At 40.4% G+C, this 18,169-nt stretch overlaps 7 protein-coding genes across 7 annotated transcripts in view; 4 read left to right on the top strand and 3 right to left on the bottom strand.

Moving 5' to 3' along the window:
* The window catches only part of CBG17757, a gene marked incomplete at both ends in the record, with an annotated part of 2,256 nt that extends 760 nt beyond the window's left edge, over positions 1-1,496 (top strand). The window contains 4 exons of the mRNA XM_045242894.1: positions 345-453; positions 1,034-1,223; positions 1,279-1,362; positions 1,415-1,496. Of these exons, the coding sequence (XP_045096292.1) occupies positions 345-453; positions 1,034-1,223; positions 1,279-1,362; positions 1,415-1,496 (465 nt within the window). The remainder of the gene's footprint in view (positions 1-344; positions 454-1,033; positions 1,224-1,278; positions 1,363-1,414) is intronic.
* A 544-nt stretch (positions 1,497-2,040) lies between these two features.
* CBG17758 lies at positions 2,041-3,401 on the bottom strand (the record flags this gene model as incomplete). The annotated part of the gene is made up of 4 exons (XM_045242893.1): positions 2,041-2,137; positions 2,182-2,274; positions 2,334-2,528; positions 3,127-3,401. 4 exons carry the CDS (start codon positions 3,399-3,401, stop codon positions 2,041-2,043), a joined length of 660 nt encoding a protein of 219 aa, XP_045096293.1.
* Positions 3,402-5,968: 2,567 nt separating this feature from the next.
* On the top strand, positions 5,969-8,396 carry Cbr-smu-2 (the record flags this gene model as incomplete). The annotated part of the gene is made up of 5 exons (XM_002631779.1): positions 5,969-5,985; positions 6,033-6,315; positions 6,365-6,807; positions 6,857-7,508; positions 8,199-8,396. The coding sequence occupies 5 exons, from the start codon at positions 5,969-5,971 to the stop codon at positions 8,394-8,396; spliced, it is 1,593 nt and encodes a 530-aa protein (XP_002631825.1).
* A 217-nt stretch (positions 8,397-8,613) lies between these two features.
* On the bottom strand, positions 8,614-12,307 carry CBG17760 (the record flags this gene model as incomplete). The annotated part of the gene is made up of 8 exons (XM_045242892.1): positions 8,614-8,930; positions 9,075-9,494; positions 9,572-9,708; positions 10,012-10,122; positions 11,284-11,366; positions 11,527-11,640; positions 12,114-12,170; positions 12,221-12,307. The coding sequence occupies 8 exons, from the start codon at positions 12,305-12,307 to the stop codon at positions 8,614-8,616; spliced, it is 1,326 nt and encodes a 441-aa protein (XP_045096294.1).
* A 994-nt stretch (positions 12,308-13,301) lies between these two features.
* On the bottom strand, positions 13,302-14,404 carry Cbr-col-71 (the record flags this gene model as incomplete). The annotated part of the gene is made up of 2 exons (XM_002631781.2): positions 13,302-14,309; positions 14,360-14,404. 2 exons carry the CDS (start codon positions 14,402-14,404, stop codon positions 13,302-13,304), a joined length of 1,053 nt encoding a protein of 350 aa, XP_002631827.2.
* An 869-nt stretch (positions 14,405-15,273) lies between these two features.
* On the top strand, positions 15,274-16,192 carry CBG17763 (the record flags this gene model as incomplete). Its single annotated transcript, XM_045242891.1, has 4 exons — positions 15,274-15,387; positions 15,431-15,688; positions 15,736-15,900; positions 15,947-16,192. The coding sequence occupies 4 exons, from the start codon at positions 15,274-15,276 to the stop codon at positions 16,190-16,192; spliced, it is 783 nt and encodes a 260-aa protein (XP_045096295.1).
* Positions 16,193-16,352: 160 nt separating this feature from the next.
* Positions 16,353-18,169, top strand: part of Cbr-cyh-1 — a gene marked incomplete at both ends in the record, with an annotated part of 2,478 nt that continues 661 nt past the window's right edge. The window contains 6 exons of the mRNA XM_045242890.1: positions 16,353-16,543; positions 16,778-16,862; positions 17,200-17,282; positions 17,472-17,751; positions 17,803-17,918; positions 18,051-18,123. Coding sequence (XP_045096296.1) covers positions 16,353-16,543; positions 16,778-16,862; positions 17,200-17,282; positions 17,472-17,751; positions 17,803-17,918; positions 18,051-18,123 — 828 coding nt within the window. The remainder of the gene's footprint in view (positions 16,544-16,777; positions 16,863-17,199; positions 17,283-17,471; positions 17,752-17,802; positions 17,919-18,050; positions 18,124-18,169) is intronic.

Genomic DNA, 18,169 nt, shown 5'->3' with positions numbered 1-18,169 from the left:
TATTGTTGAAATGAAAAAAATTCAAAAAAATTTTTCATCCAATTTTTCGATAATGTTGGTCATGAAAAACCTAGAAAATTCGAAAAAATTTAAAATTCTTCAAAATTCTAGGGTAGCTTTTATGGATACCCGAGTCACAATAAGAAGTGAAAAACTGATGAATGGCCAAAAAATGCAAAAACAAAAAGTTTAAAAGAAGGTGGGCTCGAACCCGCAAAACAAGATTACCAGACAAGTGCGTGCACCCCTCGGCCACCGGACAAATTCTTCAAAATTCTAGGGTAACAAGATTACCAGAAGTTTACAAGAGCAATGTTCCGAAGGAGAGGAATTAAGAGTTTCAGATTTTCTACGAGGATTCTATAACCCAGTCAACTGCCGAGCAGCGTTGCCAAGCGCAAGGAGCGACTTTGTCAGGGCTTCAGAATCAGTTGGAGTCGTTATATGTGACATGTGAGTTGTTCAGGATGTGTGGGTCTTGCTAGGAGCCTAGGCTAGTTGGTCAGCTTTTTTAGACTCAGGCGAGATGAGATCTCCTGCCGGCGAGGAAAACCCAAAAAAAGTCCTGCGGCGTACACGCGGCAGGAGATTTTCTGGTTTTCGTAAACTGATTTTTTCTCACCGGGACTTCAGTTCTCAACTCGTCTGAGGAGGTTTTTGATCTACCTCCTAGAAAAGCAGCATTGCCAGCTTCTTATTGTTTATCTTTACAGTTAGTTGCCAGTGTTACAATAAGCCAAAAAAAAAAAAAAAAAAAAAACATAAGACTTAAAATTAGATGCTTACCGAAAGACTTGTAGCATCCGCCCTTAACATTTAATTTTGAGTAAATTTATCTCGGTTTCTGTCAGAGATATAAAAAGTGGTCAACTAATAAAACGTAGATGATGTTATGATAAACATTTAATCAGTTGAGCACTTTTTGATAACTTGGACAGGAACCGAGATAATTGAGCTCAAATTGAAAGGTTAGGGGGTTTGGTTGTTCTAGTGATTACGGTAGCTGCTTAAAAAGGAAAACCTCCCCTTCCAGACACCGTCTCCACCCACATCTACCCAAGCACTGGAAGCATCTGGGTCGGCCTAAAAAGACAAACGAGTTGTGAGAAGGTTGGTTTGACTCGAAACTGCACCTGGGCTACCAGTTTCCTGTGGACCGATAACTCGGCTACAGGAACCCATGGTCTTGGATGGGCATGCAATCAACCGGATAATGCTAGAAAGTGAGTACTACTCACTGAGTATCCAGAATACAAACAAAATGATTATAAAATTCAGTCGCAGCCAAAACTGTGCCACACTCACTGCTTCATACACTGGAAGTGTGCTCGGATCCCAGACGGCACTTTTGGATGATGTCAGGTGAGAGATAAGAGGAATTGAGATATGGAACAACAATTTTGGGAAGTTTCAGTTGCGATTTCGACTATGTCAAAATGGACAGAAAGGATCGGGACATCAAGGCGTACATCTGTGGAAAGAAGCCGAAAGCCTAATTTTTTGATTTTTTTGAAATGGAATAAATGAATATTGTCAGAATGATTAAAGGGATCAATATTTATTACTATTCTCAATCAATTTTTAAATGTAAAAAGTTGGAAAATTCAGCTGTAACTACAGTACTTCCTTTGATATAATGTCACCCTATGAGTGCTCTTTAATCTCTATTATCTCAATTTCTGAAAGAGATATCAAAATGCTGTCAACTGATAAATTGTTTATCATAGTATTTCCAATATTTTACTAATTTACAGATTTTTGATATCTCTCATGGGAACCGAGATAATTTAGCTCAAAGAGCAAGTCAAGGAGAAGAGATATCAAAAATGTGTCAACTGATCAATTACTTATCATAATGTCAATAATATTTCATCAGTTTGCGAATTTTTGATATCTTTCATAGAAACCGAGGTAATTTAGTTCAACGAATAGGGTAGATTTTCTGTCAGAATGGCCGGAGTACGGTATTCAATTGAATGAAAGAGATTAAAAATTAATTTATTAACAGTTTCCAAATATTTATCAGCTAATTATAACAAATTATCCATAGCCAGGAGTCCTCCTCCCACATACATATGCTCTATTCTGTCGGGGTTTGGAGCCAGGTGGCCAATAAGAGTTTGCATTCTGGCTACATCTGAAAACTGGCTTTCTGATTTTTTTCAAAATTTTCCAACTTACGGAACATCAATCATCTGTCCTATATTCAACGGATGTTCAGCGGGAACTTTTGGTCCGTAAGATATCATCAGCAACGCACAGTTTTTGCCTCCGCTGGAAATTGCTAGGTCAAAAGTGGAATTTTGGAATAACTGGCTCAAGTAAGACCATACTTATTATCCGGTTCGTTAGGTTGAAATTTCATTGCTTCATATCCATTCGCCGAACCGTCTGTCCAATAGAAGCTATGAGTTTTTTTACAAGCGGGAGTCAAGTGTTGTCCGATGCATCTGGGAACTCTTTTAACTCCAACCCAGACACCTCCACTGGGTTGTGGCAGGATTACGGACATTCCGTCGCCTAGGAAACTTAAGTTCGGTTAAAAAATGCATTTAGAGCTTACCAATAACAAAGTTGATTTCCGTTCTGGTTCTGAACCCGGAAAGTACTGCTCCTTTAGCTCGGCACAGCTTCTCTGCAGTTGGGTGGTCCACGGTTCCAGGGAATACCGAAAATTATATTTGTAAGTCTTTGTCGGGTCTTCGCGGGCTCCGCCATAGTTTCTTTTAGAATCAATCATTTTGGACCAACTAAAATAAATATGATTGAACTCGTCTCGTCCTGCAAGATAATACTATTTGGAAAGCTGTATCTTGTCAATGAACAAAGTTACAAGCTATAAAGTAGCGAAGCCATGTTTTGCCTGTTTTTTTTGTCTGTAACTATGTGCAAGATACAGTTTTGCAAAAATTATTATTTTGTGGTACTCGTCAAGTTCTATTTCAGTTATTCAGTTGGTTCAAAATATTGATTCTAAAAAAAGAATGCAGGGCCCGCAAAGGCTCGGTAGGCCCGGTTTACACGTACGCTTGGAACGATTTTCGAATTTTGATAATGGACCCTTTCTGAATGCCAAAACTCCTAGACAATTTTCCCTGACTCACCTTCATACACCATCCACCATACTCCCTCTGTGTCCAGTACCACCCTTTCGGACAGGGTGGCGGACGAGCTGTTGGTGGCGGATGCGGTCTTGGCGGCGGATACGGTCGTGGTGGTGGTCTATGTGGCGGTCTATGTGGTGGACCATAGTTATCATAACTCGGAGGTCTCTGGGGCGCATAGTAATCATCATAACCATCATGAGATTCAGAAGGATATCTATTTTGGCTACCACCACTAAAATAGATAGCGGATGATAGTATAGAGAAGCATAGGAAAATGAAGATGGAAAGTTTCATTTTTGATGCTCTCTAGGAAAAAGGAAAGCGGAAGCGGGAGAATTTTATATTTTCGGGAGGAATCGGGAAAAGTTGAAAAAAGGCTATGTACAATAAAAGTTTTGTTGCAATACGCATTTTTTGATCATTGCATCCGGAAATTTCAGAAGAGGAGGGCCAGGAACCACCGACACTGTTCATTGTTGAAAAAGAAAAAAATTCGTAAAAAAACAGAGGAAGGCGATGAGATTTTACCAAGGAAGGCCAAGAGGGGTCCAAAATTGAAGCTCTATTTTTGTTTAGTACACTTTGAAATTTTCAGTCGTACCCAACAAACGGTAATGCATTTTTTGGGCATCAAAAATTTTCCATATAATATTTTTTGTCGAAATGTTCTTTTTTCGATTTCTCTATTCGGATGGTATAATTTGTAAGTTTGAAGAATCTCAAAATTCAGAAATTCAGAAATTCAGAAATTCAGAAATTCAGAAGTTCAGAAATTCAGAAATTCAGAAATTTAGAAATTCAGAAATTCAGAAATTCAGAAATTCAGAAATTCAGAAATTCAGAAATTCAGAAATTCAGAAATTCAGAAGTTCAGAAATTTAGAAATTTAGAAATTCAGAAATTCAGAAGTTCAGAAATTCAGAAATTTAGAAATTCAGAAATTTAGAAATTCAGAAATTCCATACTTGTAAAATTCCGGGCCGGCCCGCCAAAGCCCGGGCCCGGGCCTGAGGAAAATTTCAAGGCCCGGGCCCGGTCCGGAAGGCCCGGTAACAAAAATTTTATCATTTTGAACCGAATTTTGAGCTCTCAATACAATTTTTTATATTTTTTTTGTGCTTTTTGGATTGTTTGTCTGTTTGATCAAAAAATATCAAAAAAACTCGAAAAAAATTTTTTGATCGAAAAAAATCACATAAGGGTCTTCCCTTATGTGATTTTTTTTTGGTTTTTTGAAATTTTCAAAACTTGTGGAATGACAGGCCCGCCGGGCCGGGCCTCGGAAATTCGGGAAAAAGCCCGGCCCGGCCCGTTACAAGTATGAGAAATTCAGAAATTTATAAATTTAGAAATTCAGAAATTCAGAAATTCGTAAATTCAGAAATTCAGAAATTCAGAAACTCAGAAATTCAGAAATTCGTGGGCCGGGCTGGGCTGAGATTTTTCTGGAAGCGGGCCGGGCCGGGTCGGAAAAAATTACACATGGCCGGGCCGGCCCGCTTTTTGAAAATTTTGAAATTTTAGAGCGAATTATCATATTGCGAGATGGTTTTTCTTCTTAGTGAATGAAAATGCACACTAGAGGCCGATACTGTCGACAAAAACTGTTTTGAAGTCGTAATTAGAAAAAAAAATTTCCTCTTTGGCTTAATGAAGTTTGATTTTTTTTTGCTAAAAATTCAATTAAATGACTTTTTCGGATGGTTGTATGCATTTGGATTAATATTTGTGCCAATATAAATATTTTGGCACATTCGAAAAATAAAATTTTCGAAAAGTTGTCCTAGGCGGCCCGGCCATCCACATGTATGAAAATTATACAGTTCTACGCCTTCCAGCTCGAGAGAGAAGATTCGAATGATACGAGAATCGATCTGTAGACTCGCATTTTTATTTATTTTTTATCCCACAATTGTCGAAATTAATTGAATGAAGTTCTAGTTGGTCGTCTATGAAGGGTACTGGAAACAAGTAATGTTTTTAAAACTTCAAATTTCATTGGCTTTGTTTTCCAAAAAAAAATGTTTACTTTCAGATTCCGATTTTGTAGCTCTATCCCTCACCTTGCCCCAAGCGTTCGAAAAATTCGAAGCCAACAAAATTCCAATGAGAAAATTATTATACAACGAGTTTTAACTTTTATCCTTTTTCAACCAGGATTTATCCATTTCAGTTAGCTTTAAAATTTTAGTTGTGTTTATTGAAATAAAAGATTCTCAAATGCTGTTTACTGGTGCCAACTTGCCTATTCTCGAACGGGTTTCCATAGAAATTTATTGATTTTTTGCCGAAATGTTTTTAAAATAAATCCAATTTTCCACTTTTTAACCCAAATCTCGCACAAAATCTCCAATAAACTGCTCAAACCAAGTCGCCAAACGTTTAATGTCTCTACCTACTTTTTCTCTTTTTCTAGTGATAACCTAAAAAATTTTGTTACATAAAGACTCGAAAAAAAAAAGATTCAAAATTTATCAATTTCGCTCCATTTTTGCACTAATCTAAACTAACTCTTCTCTAGTTCAGTGACAAGAAAAAACCCATTCAAACACCCCCTCGAGTGACAACCGCGCGGTCGCAAAACAACTAGTCCGCCGGCCACGAAAATAAAGTGCGCTCTACAGCTAAATAAATAGTTTTTCCTTTGAAAAATCGTTTTCTTCAGTTTTTCAGTGTTTCCAGCCAGTTTTCATTGATTTTCGCTAAAAAAATTAGTGAAAATTGCAAATTTTGATGTTATAGTTCGTAAAAGTCATCACTTAATGTCGTTATTTTATTTGTAACCGTCCAAAAAGTATTGAAAATTAAATGTCACATTTTTCAGCTTTCTACACCCGAAACAACGAGAAAACCGGTGAACTATGAGCGATAATCCGACGTAAGCCTTTTTACTTCGCATTGCATCCAAAAAATCGATTTTTTCAGGAACCTTCGAAACGAGGACTTTCGGAAGCTCCTCACTTCGACCAGGAGCGATCGACCGGCTTCGTCGGCCTTCGCGAAGCCGGAAGCCAAGTCGTCGAACGATGAGAAGCCGGCGAGCTTCAAACATAAACATCTCAAGCCCGCGAAGTTCAAAAAGCATCAGGCTCCATCGCACGGGAAGACGAAGAAGGAGAAGACGGAAGCCGACGAGGATGAGGCGCATTTGAAGAGTATTTTAAAGAATTATAGGGATCGAGCAGCGGAAAGAAGAAAGCAAGGAGACGTGAGTTGATCGAAATTTGAGAAAAATTAACTGAAAATCAGTTTTTTAGGAGAAGGAAGACACGACGAAGCTCACCGCTGCCTATCGTGCCGTCCCAGGAGACGCACGAACCGCTCAAGATCAGGCGGATCTCAGAAAACAAGCTATCCTGGAATCAAAGTATCTTGGTGGTGATCTGGAGCATACTCACTTGGTAAAAGGTCTCGATTACTCTCTTCTGAACAAAGTTCGAAGCGAGATGAATGAGGACGACGAGGAAGACAATGATAATGACGTGGAGGCGTTGGAAATGAAAAAGAAGCCGGAAGGAGCATCGTCGTTGACGCAGGAATTGGCACAGAGTCATTCCGAGAATCGAATGGTTCGATCGCTTCATCGAGTGCTATTCAAGAATGAGGTTCCGTTGAGAAACGATTTGTTCGCGAAGGGAAAGATGGCGTACGTTGTGGAGTTGGAAGATGAGGAAACGGATATTCCGACGACGTTGTTGAGGTAAAAATAGAAGAAATTCGATATTTTTAGTTCAAAAAAATATTTTCAGATCCCTCCACGACCTCCCTCGCGCTGAATCGGCTCAATCCATCCAGGCAAACAGCCTCATCATTTCAAAATTGGCCCATGTGCTCTCCCATCTTCGCGCGGAACCCAAGAAAAAGAAGAAGGATGAATTCAGAGCCCCCACGTCATCAGGAACCGTGTCTTCTGCACCTAAAGGAGACAGCATCTACGACGATTTGGATGAATATGTGCCGTCGAGAAAGGCAAGGGATTCTAGAGATTCGAGAGATCACAGAGACAACCGCGACCGCAGAGACGACAGGGATAGAAGACGTGAGCGATCTAGAAGCCGTGACCGCGATCGTTACTTCGAGAAGACAGCCAACTCGAGGAGAGAAGAAGAACAGAAGCGTCGGGAGCAGCAGAGAGAACGGGAGCGAGCTGAAAAGGAGCGCCAGAAGGAAAGAGAAAGGGAGCGAGAGGCTGAAAAGGCAAAGGAGCGAGAGAGAAAGAGGAAAGAGATGGAGGCGTCGTCAGGATACGATGAATGCTATCCAGGAGGGCTTGTGGAAATGGGCGGAGCTTGGGATTCGGATGAGGAGGCTGATTATTCGAAAATGGATTCAGGAGCGAAGAAGAATCAAGCGGTGAATCGGTGGGATTTCGATACCGAGGAGGAGTATGCCACGTATATGGTGAGTGGTTGTTAGAGCTCGACTAAACTCAAAATTTTCATTTTTAGACCATAATTTTGATTTTAAAGGAGGCCAGACACGAAAGTCTACTGGGTTTTCTCGGGGCGAGATCATGTATTCTGACGGAAAATCGCGCGATTGCGACCCAATGCGCGTTATTTGACGAGCATTTATTTTTTTTAGTATACACTAAATTTCTTCAATGTTAGGCAACTATTCCCGACTTTTTTTAGTTATTCGGTCATTCCAAGATGTCGCCGCATGAAAAAAAAACGAAAATGGACATCTGGAAGTTGAACCCGCGATGCACGACTGATAGACAAGCGCGCTCACCTCTACACCACACAGGGCTTGTCGGCTTCTGCCGCTAAAACGATTATGAAACGAGGATTGGGTGCCGCTTGGAAGAACGGTCGCGTTTTCGCTTGTACAATAACAGGGAGTTATTGTTTTGGTGTCCCTTGTTATTTTCTGACTGTACGGTGTCATATATCAAAAAACTAGACTTTTGAAAATTTTCATGTCTGGCCTCCTTTAAATTATCCATAAATAGCTCGAATTACCGTAAAACCTGTATTAGAAGGGCCCTCCAGAGGTATTCTGAAAAAAAATAGAAGGGCCCCTCTAATACAGGTTTTACGGTAGTTTTAAAGCTAGAAATAGCTCAAATTAACTCTAAATTCGTTGCAGGAAGGTCGTGAAGCACTCCCAAAGGCCGCCTATCAATACGGAGTCAAAAATGGAGAGGGAGGACGAAAGAATAAGAAGCAAACGGCTGTCTCAGAGGCCAAGAAACTGGACCGAGAGCTCAACGAGATCAATAAGATTATGGATAAGAGAAAGGCCGGAGAAGGAGGCGGTGGAGAGTATAAGAAGCCTAAATATTGATCTTTTCTGTTTAAAGTATTTTTAAGTTATAAAATTATTAATCAATTTAATATCAAATCAGAGAAAAAAGTGGGACAGAAGAAGCAGCGGGGGGAAAAGATCGGGAATTCAAATATTATGATTAAGAGAAAAAATGATAAAACTAAAAGAAAAGGGAAAATGTACAGATTTTCGGACACACAGAGAAATATACATTCAAATCAAACTGGAACTAGAATTAATCGGAATCCGTCGTCAACTCCACAAAGTCAGTCGAATCAAAGTCTTCTGAATAGTCAGAAGACGTCACGGAGGAAGGTCCGGGGGCCGAGCCATCGGCGTTTCGGTATTCTGAAGTCTCTGACGACGTGACGATGGTGGACGGCTTCTTGCATAGCTCTTCACTCTCATCCATCGAGAGTTTTAGAAGCTCGCCGGCGGTGATTTCCATGATTTCGGGCTGCTTTTTCTTGTTCATCATATCAGTGACGTCGTGGATGAGGGCTTTGGGAACCATAATGTACGTGTAGCCGATGGCAAGAGGGACGCCGAGTACTGAGAAAAAATTGGATTTGGGGTGGAAAATTTGGGGAATTTTCGAAATAAATTTCGAATTTGAGGCAAAAATACCTTCAGAAACATGCTTGACTTTTATGAATTTTTGTCCTAAAAATGATAAAAATGGATAAATTTACTCACCAACAGCCACACCAGCAACTACCGGTGACACTATAGCCGATCCAGTCACCGCCGCCGCCGTCGAAATCGCTCTTTTAGCCTTCGACTCGGATTTCATCTTCCGATAGACCTTTTTTCCAATGGAATAGGGTACCAAACCCATGATCAAAGGCACTGAAACCACTGCAGTCGCCACGACAACAGCCGGTGTCCCAATCAATGTTCCAATTTGCCACATGAGTTTTCTCTTGGCACTCCATGGCTTTTTACCCCAAAATGTGCATCCAGTGGGCGACATGTAGTGGAAGTCGGTGATTTCTTTGAGGCATAGCCAACAGAATTCTGCACGACACATTGTGCAGGTCATGTGGTTGCACGAGCCATCGTTGGCCTTCATGATGAGGGTTTGGCAGCGGGGACACGGGCGGCACGAGGTGGGATCTGAAGGGAAGCTTGTTAGGGGGACATCTGGATTCACAGATCTACGGAGTTTTGATTTTTCGGAAATTTGGGCTTACCATTCGGCGAGAACTCGACGCATGCCTTGCCTTGATGCCAAAATTGTTTGCAATCGAAACAGAATTCCTCTTGGCATCGTGGATTATAGCAAGAGATCCGCGGGCACCGACTTCCGTTTGGGACGATGACGGCGAATCTGGAAAAGCCTTTTTTAGAAAGGGAAAAATGTGTTAGGTCCAGGAAAAACTACCGTAACTTAAAAATAATTCAATTTTCCGGATTTTTTTCTCATCGATTTTCGTGCGTTTTAGTAAAATTTTAACTATCAAAAAGCAATAAAAATCGAGAAAATGATTCCGAAAAAACAATATTTTATAGGTTACTGTAGTTGTCGTTGCGGGACCTTGATCTTGCATTTTTGTACCAGAATGATAGCAATGGCGAAAATTAGGTTAAAAACAAGGTCAAGCAGGAAATTAACCCTAAAAAACTTAATTACCCGCAGTCTGGCGCTGGACAAAAACGCATGTCGTCCATAGTCATGAGCACTCGGCGCACACTGAACATCTCATATTTTTCGTACAGAATCCGGTCGTCGTCGGTGATGATTCTGGAAAAATAGGATTTTGGCATTGAGAATATGAAATTTTGGCTTTAACGGTAAGAAATTTTGCCTTAAAGTACGGATTTTTGACGTTAAAAATACAACATTGTGGCTTAAAATTGATGATTTTTGACATAAAAAATATGAAATTTCGGCTCAAAATTACGAATTTTCGACTCTGTTAATACGAAACTTCGGCTTACAATTAGAGATTTTTGACATCAAAAATTTAAAATGCTGGCTTTTAAAATACGATATTTTGGCTGAAATTTTCGGATTTTCGGCATTAATAAAGCGAAAATTCGGCTTAAAATTGTTGATTTTCGGCTTTAAAAATATGGAATTTTGGATCTAAACTACGTAATTTTGTATTTAAAAACACGAAATTTTGGCTCTAAAAATACGACATTTTGGCTTTAAAGTACTGATTTTTGACTTAAAAAATATGGAATTTTGGTTCTGAAAATATGAAACTTTGGCTTAAAATTGCTGATTTCTGACATCAAAAATGTGAAAATTGGCTTTGAAAATACAAATTTTTGACGTTAAAAATACAAAATTTTGGCTTAAAATTGATGATTTTTGGCTTTAAAAATATGAAGTTTTGGCTCAAAATTACTGTTTTTTGACATTAAAAATATGGATTTTCGGCTCAAAATTACTGATTTTTGACATAAAAAATATGAAATTTCGGATCAAAATTACGGATTTTTGACATAAAAAATATGAAATTTCGGCTCAAAATTACTGAAAATTACTGATTTTTGACATAAAAAATATGGATTTTTGGCTCAAAATTACGGATTTTTGACTCTGTAAATACGAAAATTGGCTTAAAATTTGGGAATTTAGGTTTAAAATAACTGATTTTTGACATCAAAAACGTGGAATTTGGCTTTGAAAATACGGAATTCTCGCTAAGAAAATACCATATTTTGGCTGAAATTTTCGGATTTTTGACATAAATAATGCGAAATTTAGGCTTAAAATAACGGATTTTTGGCTTTGAAAAAACGGAATTTCGGCTTTGAAAAAACGGAATTTCGGCTTCAAAAATACGATATTCTGGCTAAAAATTTCGAATTTTTGGAATAAAAAATTTGAAATTTCGCTTTAGAAATACGGAATTTTTCATTTCCAGTCAAGCTCCAGAGAGCTCTGGCTCACTTGATATCGCTGGGATGGATGTCCTCCGAACATCCAGGACACGGTACTTCGATGCGGCCTTCAGTGATGCAGATGGTGGTGTGCTGAAAAAATCAGAGTTGTGGTTCCGAAACGATAACTACAGTAATCTAAAAATTTTTTCACTGATTTTTCGTCGATTTTTTGCCAAAAAAATTAATGGAAAACGCGCGAAGAAAGTATTTCAGGTTACTGTAGTTTTCGTTGTAGGACCTTTCAACTAACCCGTAGCACGCATCGCTTGCAGTACTGATGACGGCAGTTGTAGAGGGTCAGGAAGTCGTGCGGATGACGATAGGACTCACAGCACAGCTCGCACTCGATCATATTTATTTGGCGCTGAAAATGATAGAATTTTCTAGAAAGAAAGGAAAAATTCGATCATTTTTAATGGGGGGGGGGGGGGGAAAGAAATCTTGAGGAAGAGGGGAAGTGAGAGAGTGTGGGGAAGGGGAGACGCAGACAAAAAGTACAATTTGTTTTTGGAACATTTTTGTATTACGAGGTCAGCCATCTGGCTTGTGACAGATGGAATTTTGGGGGAAAATATAGAAGGGAAAAATGAAAAAAAAGATTTTTTATAGGTTACGGTAGTTTTCGTTGCGGGACCTAACTCACTTCGAGTGCTGCGGACCAGGAATTCTGAAATTTAGATGTCTAGAAGAGGCCTTTTATAGCTTTAAATCTCATTAAAATGTTGTAAAACTCCGCTTTTTTTCCAATTTTAGCAAAAAAGAAAAAAAGGAAAGATTTTCTTTTTTCATTAAATTTATTTGATGTTCGAGGGAAACGCTAGAATGTATCCTCCTTACTTGAATTGCCAACGCGTCCTGACCGAGCTCAATGGAGCTTTTTCTGTGGGGTTCTCGCTGGAAAAAAAAAATAATTTTTGGCTGAAAAAACATTATTTCTAGCTCACATATCCTCTGGAATTGCGTCGAACCACTCGTAAATCGGGCTGATTTCGCTTCGCCAACCACTCTTTTCGCGTGACTGGCTGCTGCATTCGGGTCTGGAAACTCTATGTTCTGAAAGAAAATTGGGCCGTACTGATAAGGCAGGCGCATTAGAGGGGCAAAGCGACAGCTGTCATTATGTGTGCTGATAATGAACTTGGCATTTTGTTTCGAAAATTAGGAAATTTCGAAAAGGAGAAGCGAAGAAATAGGTGAAAAATCGAACAATTCGCAGTGGAATTTGAATTTGGCGGCGACGGATTTTCAGCGAAGCGCCGTTATTTCGGAGTGTCGTAGGCTGGAATTTCAGCGCGAAACTTTAATTTTTGAATTTTTGAACACAAAACAACAGAAAAAGCTTTCGAAAAGTGGCTTGTTGGCTCGATTTACATATTCAAATTTGTGCAAAAAAAGAAATAGAATGAAAAAAGGTAAAAAAAACAGCCAACTAAATAAAAAATCGTCGGGGAATTCTCAGAGAGAACTACAGAAGAACGTGATCTCGGCTAATTTCAGCTAATTTCTAGTTTTTTTGTCACAAAACGATGTCGATTCAGAGACTTTTTTTTGTTTCGGACTGGGAAGATTTTTTTCAGATTTTTGGAGGAAGAATCGAAAGATCAATTTTTGAAAAAAAAATACGAAAAGGGAAACGTAGTAGAAACAAAAAAGAGAAAACAATTCGGATTCCGTTATTTTTAGTGTCGAATGCTGAAAATTTCGGTTGATTTCGTTTTTTTTTGTTGAAAAAATTGCAATTTTCTCTTTTGAAAAAGCAGGCTCACGCAGTAATAGGTGGCGCGCGTTTTTCCACTGGTTTATAGGGCACATCGCCGATATCGAAGCTTTTAGGCCTGTGTGGTGTGGTGGTAGAGTTATTGACTATCGCGCGACAGGTTGTGGGTTTGAACCCCGCGGTGGAAAAACTGTTTTTTAAAGATTTTATTGGAGTGCAACGATGTCTTAGAGGGCTGGGAAGGTTAGAAAACAACTTTTGAGATAAAAATGGCTTTATAAAAAAATAAATAATTTTCAAAGTCGCATTTAACGACGAGTTCCATCCTCGAAGAAGATTCCTCCATCCTTGGCACAATACTTGGGGCAAATTCCGCGTTCTCCAGCTCTTCCTGGCTTTCCATCGTGTCCTGGAACACCTGGAACACCATCCTCTCCATTCTCCCCATCGGTTCCATTCTCTCCTGGTGGTCCTCCGGCTCCTGGCTCTCCATCCTCGCCTGGATGTCCTGGAGTTCCACGTGGTCCTTGTGGTCCTGGTTGTCCTGGCGGTCCCTTTGGTCCAGGCACCGGCTCATTGTTCTCCGCATTCTCTCCCTTCTCTCCAGTGGCTCCTTGCTCTCCAACCTTTCCTGGTGATCCACATCTTCCCTTATCTCCTGGACCTCCATCAGGTCCCTTCTCTCCATTTTCTCCTTGCACTCCCGGTTGTCCATCAGCTCCTGGATATCCAGCTGGTCCTGGTGGTCCCTTTGGTCCTGCTGGACATGGTTTGCATGGTGGTGGAGTCACTGGCTCGCATGGTGCCTCTGGAGGACGTCCTGGGTTTCCATTGAGTCCGTTAGCTCCCGCCTTTCCGTTTGGTCCTGGACGTCCTGGTGGTCCCGGTGGTCCTGGTGGTCCTGGAAGGCAGCAGCTGTTACAGGCACCCTCATGGTCAGCGGTAACAGTGGCGGTATGTGGTCCATCTTCAACTCCAACAGCTACAAATGGCTTATCATCTCCATATTGGGCTCCTGGACTGTTTCCCTTCACTTCAGAATCTCCTCCATAGGATCCAGCTGGTTTGCTTGGATGTCCATCGTATCCAGCTTGACGGGCGGTACGGTTTCCAGCTGGGGCGAATGGGAAACCGGCTTTCAGAGCTGCAACGTCATCAAAAATTTGACGAGCATTCACATTACACGTGGCCATTTCATGAGACATCTGACGCTTCACTGATTGGACATACGTGAAGACAACTGGCATTGTGACACAGAAACAGAGAACTGAGACTGCCGAAAATGTAACAGCGGCATATCCGATAAGACGATAGGCCTGGAAATGTAGTTTTCAAAAAATAGGATTCTAGAATTTTCCCAACTAACCTTTGTCTTCGGATCATCATCCTCGTGACGCGTCTTCAAACCCATTTCTGGCGGCGACAAATGTCCTCTTCACCACCCATTCGTTGCGCATTTTAAAGGCGCACCGCGACCGGTAAATCGGTGAAAAAGTTGACGCGGCGAGGAAAGATAAGGCTTATCTTGGAGACGCAGAGAAAAGTATCGGATTTTCGCACGGCTGAAAAAAAGCTGGGAAGACGTCAAAGATGATAACAGATGATAATGGAGAGAAGGGTTACAATCTGGTTTTGTAACGGGGTACTGTAGAGCCCCAAAAAACATTATTAGACAATTTTTGCTCAATTACTAAAGTTTTAGTACTCATTCGACTAGATTTTCGATGAAAAACGTGAATGTCTTAGTGATATGTGATGATTTTCAGTCTTATTACGTTTGAAAACCACATTTTTTGAATTCCCGCGGTTTTTTGCCGAGGCCGAGTTGGGGTTTTTAGGCCACGACCGCGCGAGGAAAGTGCGCCCCGCTAGATTTCATCAATTTTCCGCATTTTTTTCCATAAAATCGCCTGAAAACTCGATTTTCGTTGGTTTTTTTGCTGGAGATAATGTGATAGAAAACTTTTCCGACAATTCTTTTCTCAGAAAATCAAGGTTTCCAGGCACTGGCTTCTGTAATTTTTAGGCTTCAGCCATCTTTCTGTTTTGCGTCCTTATTCGTCTGAAAATTCAATTTTCATTGTTGTTTGGTGGAAAAAAAATGTGATAGAAAAATTCTCCGAACATTTTTTCATCAGAAAACCAAGGTTTTCAGACTCTGGCTGTAATTTTTCCATGCTCTGGCTGTGATTTCTAGGCTTCAGCCATGTTTTTGTGTTCGAGCCCTTTTTTGTTAAATACTTCTTTTTGTTCGGCAACTTCGTCATTTTTCAGCCAACAATGTCTGCTCTCTACTTCAAAAAACTACGTCAGCAGCAGAATCCAGACGCTGTGTCCAGCAGCGACGATTCAGATTCCGATGAGGAAATTCCGAAGAAGAACAAGCAGCAAAAGGTAGTTTTTCACTTTTAAATACCGAACATTTTATGATTTCCAGGAACCGCAACCTCAAGAAGAGGATTTCGCAGACGCTAATGATATCTTTGTCGTGGACAGAGCCGGCGGAGATGATTCTGCAAAAGAAGGCAATTTCCTGTCTGTTGACCTTCTCGGGACCTCGTATTTGGAGCCTTATGAGATGGATAAGGACCTGAAGGAGCTTCTGGAAAAGGCAGTGGTCGGACCAAAGTTTGAGGATAACCACCAGCCACAGACTCGACTTCTAGGCCGAAATGCGCTGGCTAGATATAAGAAGGTTGGATTTTTCGTCCTCAGTATGCTAGTCGGCGTTTCTTTTTTCAGGCAGAACGCGAGAAGACTAAGGGATCCGACTGGTTCAATCTTCCAGCTACAGAGCTCACCGAAGAGCACAAAAGAGATTTGGAGTATCTTCAAATGAGGTCAACATTGGATCCATTGGCTCATTACAAGCGTAATGATCGAGCGGTGCTTCCCAAGTACTTCCAGGTATTGATTTTGATGAACTTAACGTCGAAAACGAGCAATTTCCCAGGTCGGTAGAGTTGTGGACGCTCCTGAGGACTTCTACTCGAGCAGAATGCTGAAGAAGGAGAGAAAGAAGACCATGGTTGACGAGATTCTTCACAACGAAGAGTCTCTGTCCAAAGCCAAGAAGAAATTCGCGGAGATTCGAGCCAAGGAGCAGACGAAGCGTCGTGGAGCATTCCAGAGATTCGGTGGCGCCAGAAAGAGTCACAAGCATCAGAGAGAGGCGAAAATGAAGAATAAAAGGAAATAATTGATTTTTAAATTGTTTTTTGTTGATTTTTATGATTTTTAATTGTTGAAATACATGAGTTTTTTTCTATTTTATGTGCCAGTTTGACGAGGTTTAATCCAATTTCCATTCCTTTTTTGAAGTATTTTTCAGTAATTCACTAGAATTTTCAGCATAGAGAATGTACTCCACCAGCACACAGAAAAGAGAATGGACGTACACGCCGGAGAAGTTGGCAGCGGTTCGATTGGAGACAAATATCAAGTTTCGGGAGAAATATGAAAGTGTCATCACACCGGAGGAGTTGGAGCTGTTCGTGACTCCAGAAGAGGAGCTTCGGATGCAGAGATCCATTGAGGATGCGGCGTTAAAGTAAGGAAAAAGCATCATCGAAATTTGCTAAACTAAAATTTCGTAGAAAATGGTCCGAAATTCGTCTCAAAATCATAATTTTAAAGTCCGAATTTGTATGAAAATACCGGAAAATCATTTTTAGACTAGAAATAAGCATTCTCCTCGAAATATATAAGGCAAATTGTTGTCTATTTTTTAGTCTAGAATTGTTCTTTTTTCCCCGATCTTGTCTCAAAATTTCCATTGTTCCAGATTCGCCGACAAATTTCGCCCACACATATGGCCATCGGTGAAATGGACCGCTTTGGCATTCTTCAAGAGAGCCTTCTTGGTGTGGGTTCCATCCGATACGTCCATCAGAGTGAGTTTTTTCGTGTGTTTTGTGGGTCAGAAATGGCCTAACATGACCCTGGTACATTTTCTAGGTCATTCTAACGTGGTCCCTAGTTTTTGCATGTTGAGTTTTCTAGGGGACATGAAAGTTAGTGGCCTAGGAAACTCAACATGCTAAATTTAGGGCACCACGTTGAAATGACCTAGAAAACAAACCAGGGGAATATCATGCCATTTTCAAGCCATAAAAGGTTATGGCCTAGAAAACTCATTTTCCAAAAATTAGGCCGCAATAGTCAATGGCCTAGAAAACCTAAAAACTGTAAATTCGAAATTTGCAGATGGTAATGATGGGCTGCTTCTATCTCGCCATGAAGATCGACGAGTTTTATATCACTATTGATGATTTTGTCAAGAACATGAAGTGAGTTTTTCAATCAAATGCGGGCCGAATCATTGCTTTTTCCAGGGCAAACGCCCCTTTTTTATGAGCAAGATACAGAATTTCAAATAATTTCTAGCTTCGAAATACTGATTTTTCGTGGTCAAATCCTGATTTTCGACCTCCCAACTGAGAAAAATCATATAAAAAATGATCATCATCAATTTCTAGTGTGGGCGACCCTCGTCAAAATGCCGAACGAATTCTGAAGCTGGAGCCGGAATTGATGAAAGTTCTGAATTACAACCTTACCGTACACTGCCCATATCGTCCGTTCGAAGGTCATCTGATGGATATGAAGACTCGAATGCTTCTGCTGAATTTCGACCTCGAATCAATTCGTAGGGACTCGATGAGGTTCTTCCAGAATGCCCTGCAAACGGACGTTCTTCTTGTCTACCCACCATCTCAGATTGCATTGGCTGCTATCAATTTTGGCTGCATGCTCAAGGTAAATGGGCGGGAAGTTTGAATTTCAAAAATTCAAAAAGTTCCAGGAAAGTCGGATGAGATTCTCAGAGAGTTTCTGAGAAAAATGATTGGGATCGAGGAGGATTCGTGGTCGGCCAGAGATGTGAGACCAGAGGATTTGGAAAAGTTGGAGAAGACTGTCACTAGGTACTGTTTATTTGTAAAAAATCAAACTTTTTAAAATTCGAAAAAAAAAGTAGATTTCTTGCCAATAGAGCGATTTTCCAATATTTCTCAATAGAGCGCATTTTCAAAATTCAAGAATTATCATTTTTGCAGAGTCAACCACATCATGAGAGAAGTCGAGAAGCAATTCGTGGCAGTGACTGAGCAGGAGAGAGAAAACCATAAGGTTAGTGGAAAGTGCAATGGAGAGCATTTGCTAAATTCCCAGGAAA

The sequence above is a fragment of the Caenorhabditis briggsae genome (assembly GCF_000004555.2).
Source record: "Caenorhabditis briggsae complete genome, chrII, whole genome shotgun sequence".
NCBI classification, from domain to species: domain Eukaryota; kingdom Metazoa; phylum Nematoda; class Chromadorea; order Rhabditida; family Rhabditidae; genus Caenorhabditis; species Caenorhabditis briggsae.
This window is presented reverse-complemented; position numbering and strand designations above follow the sequence as displayed.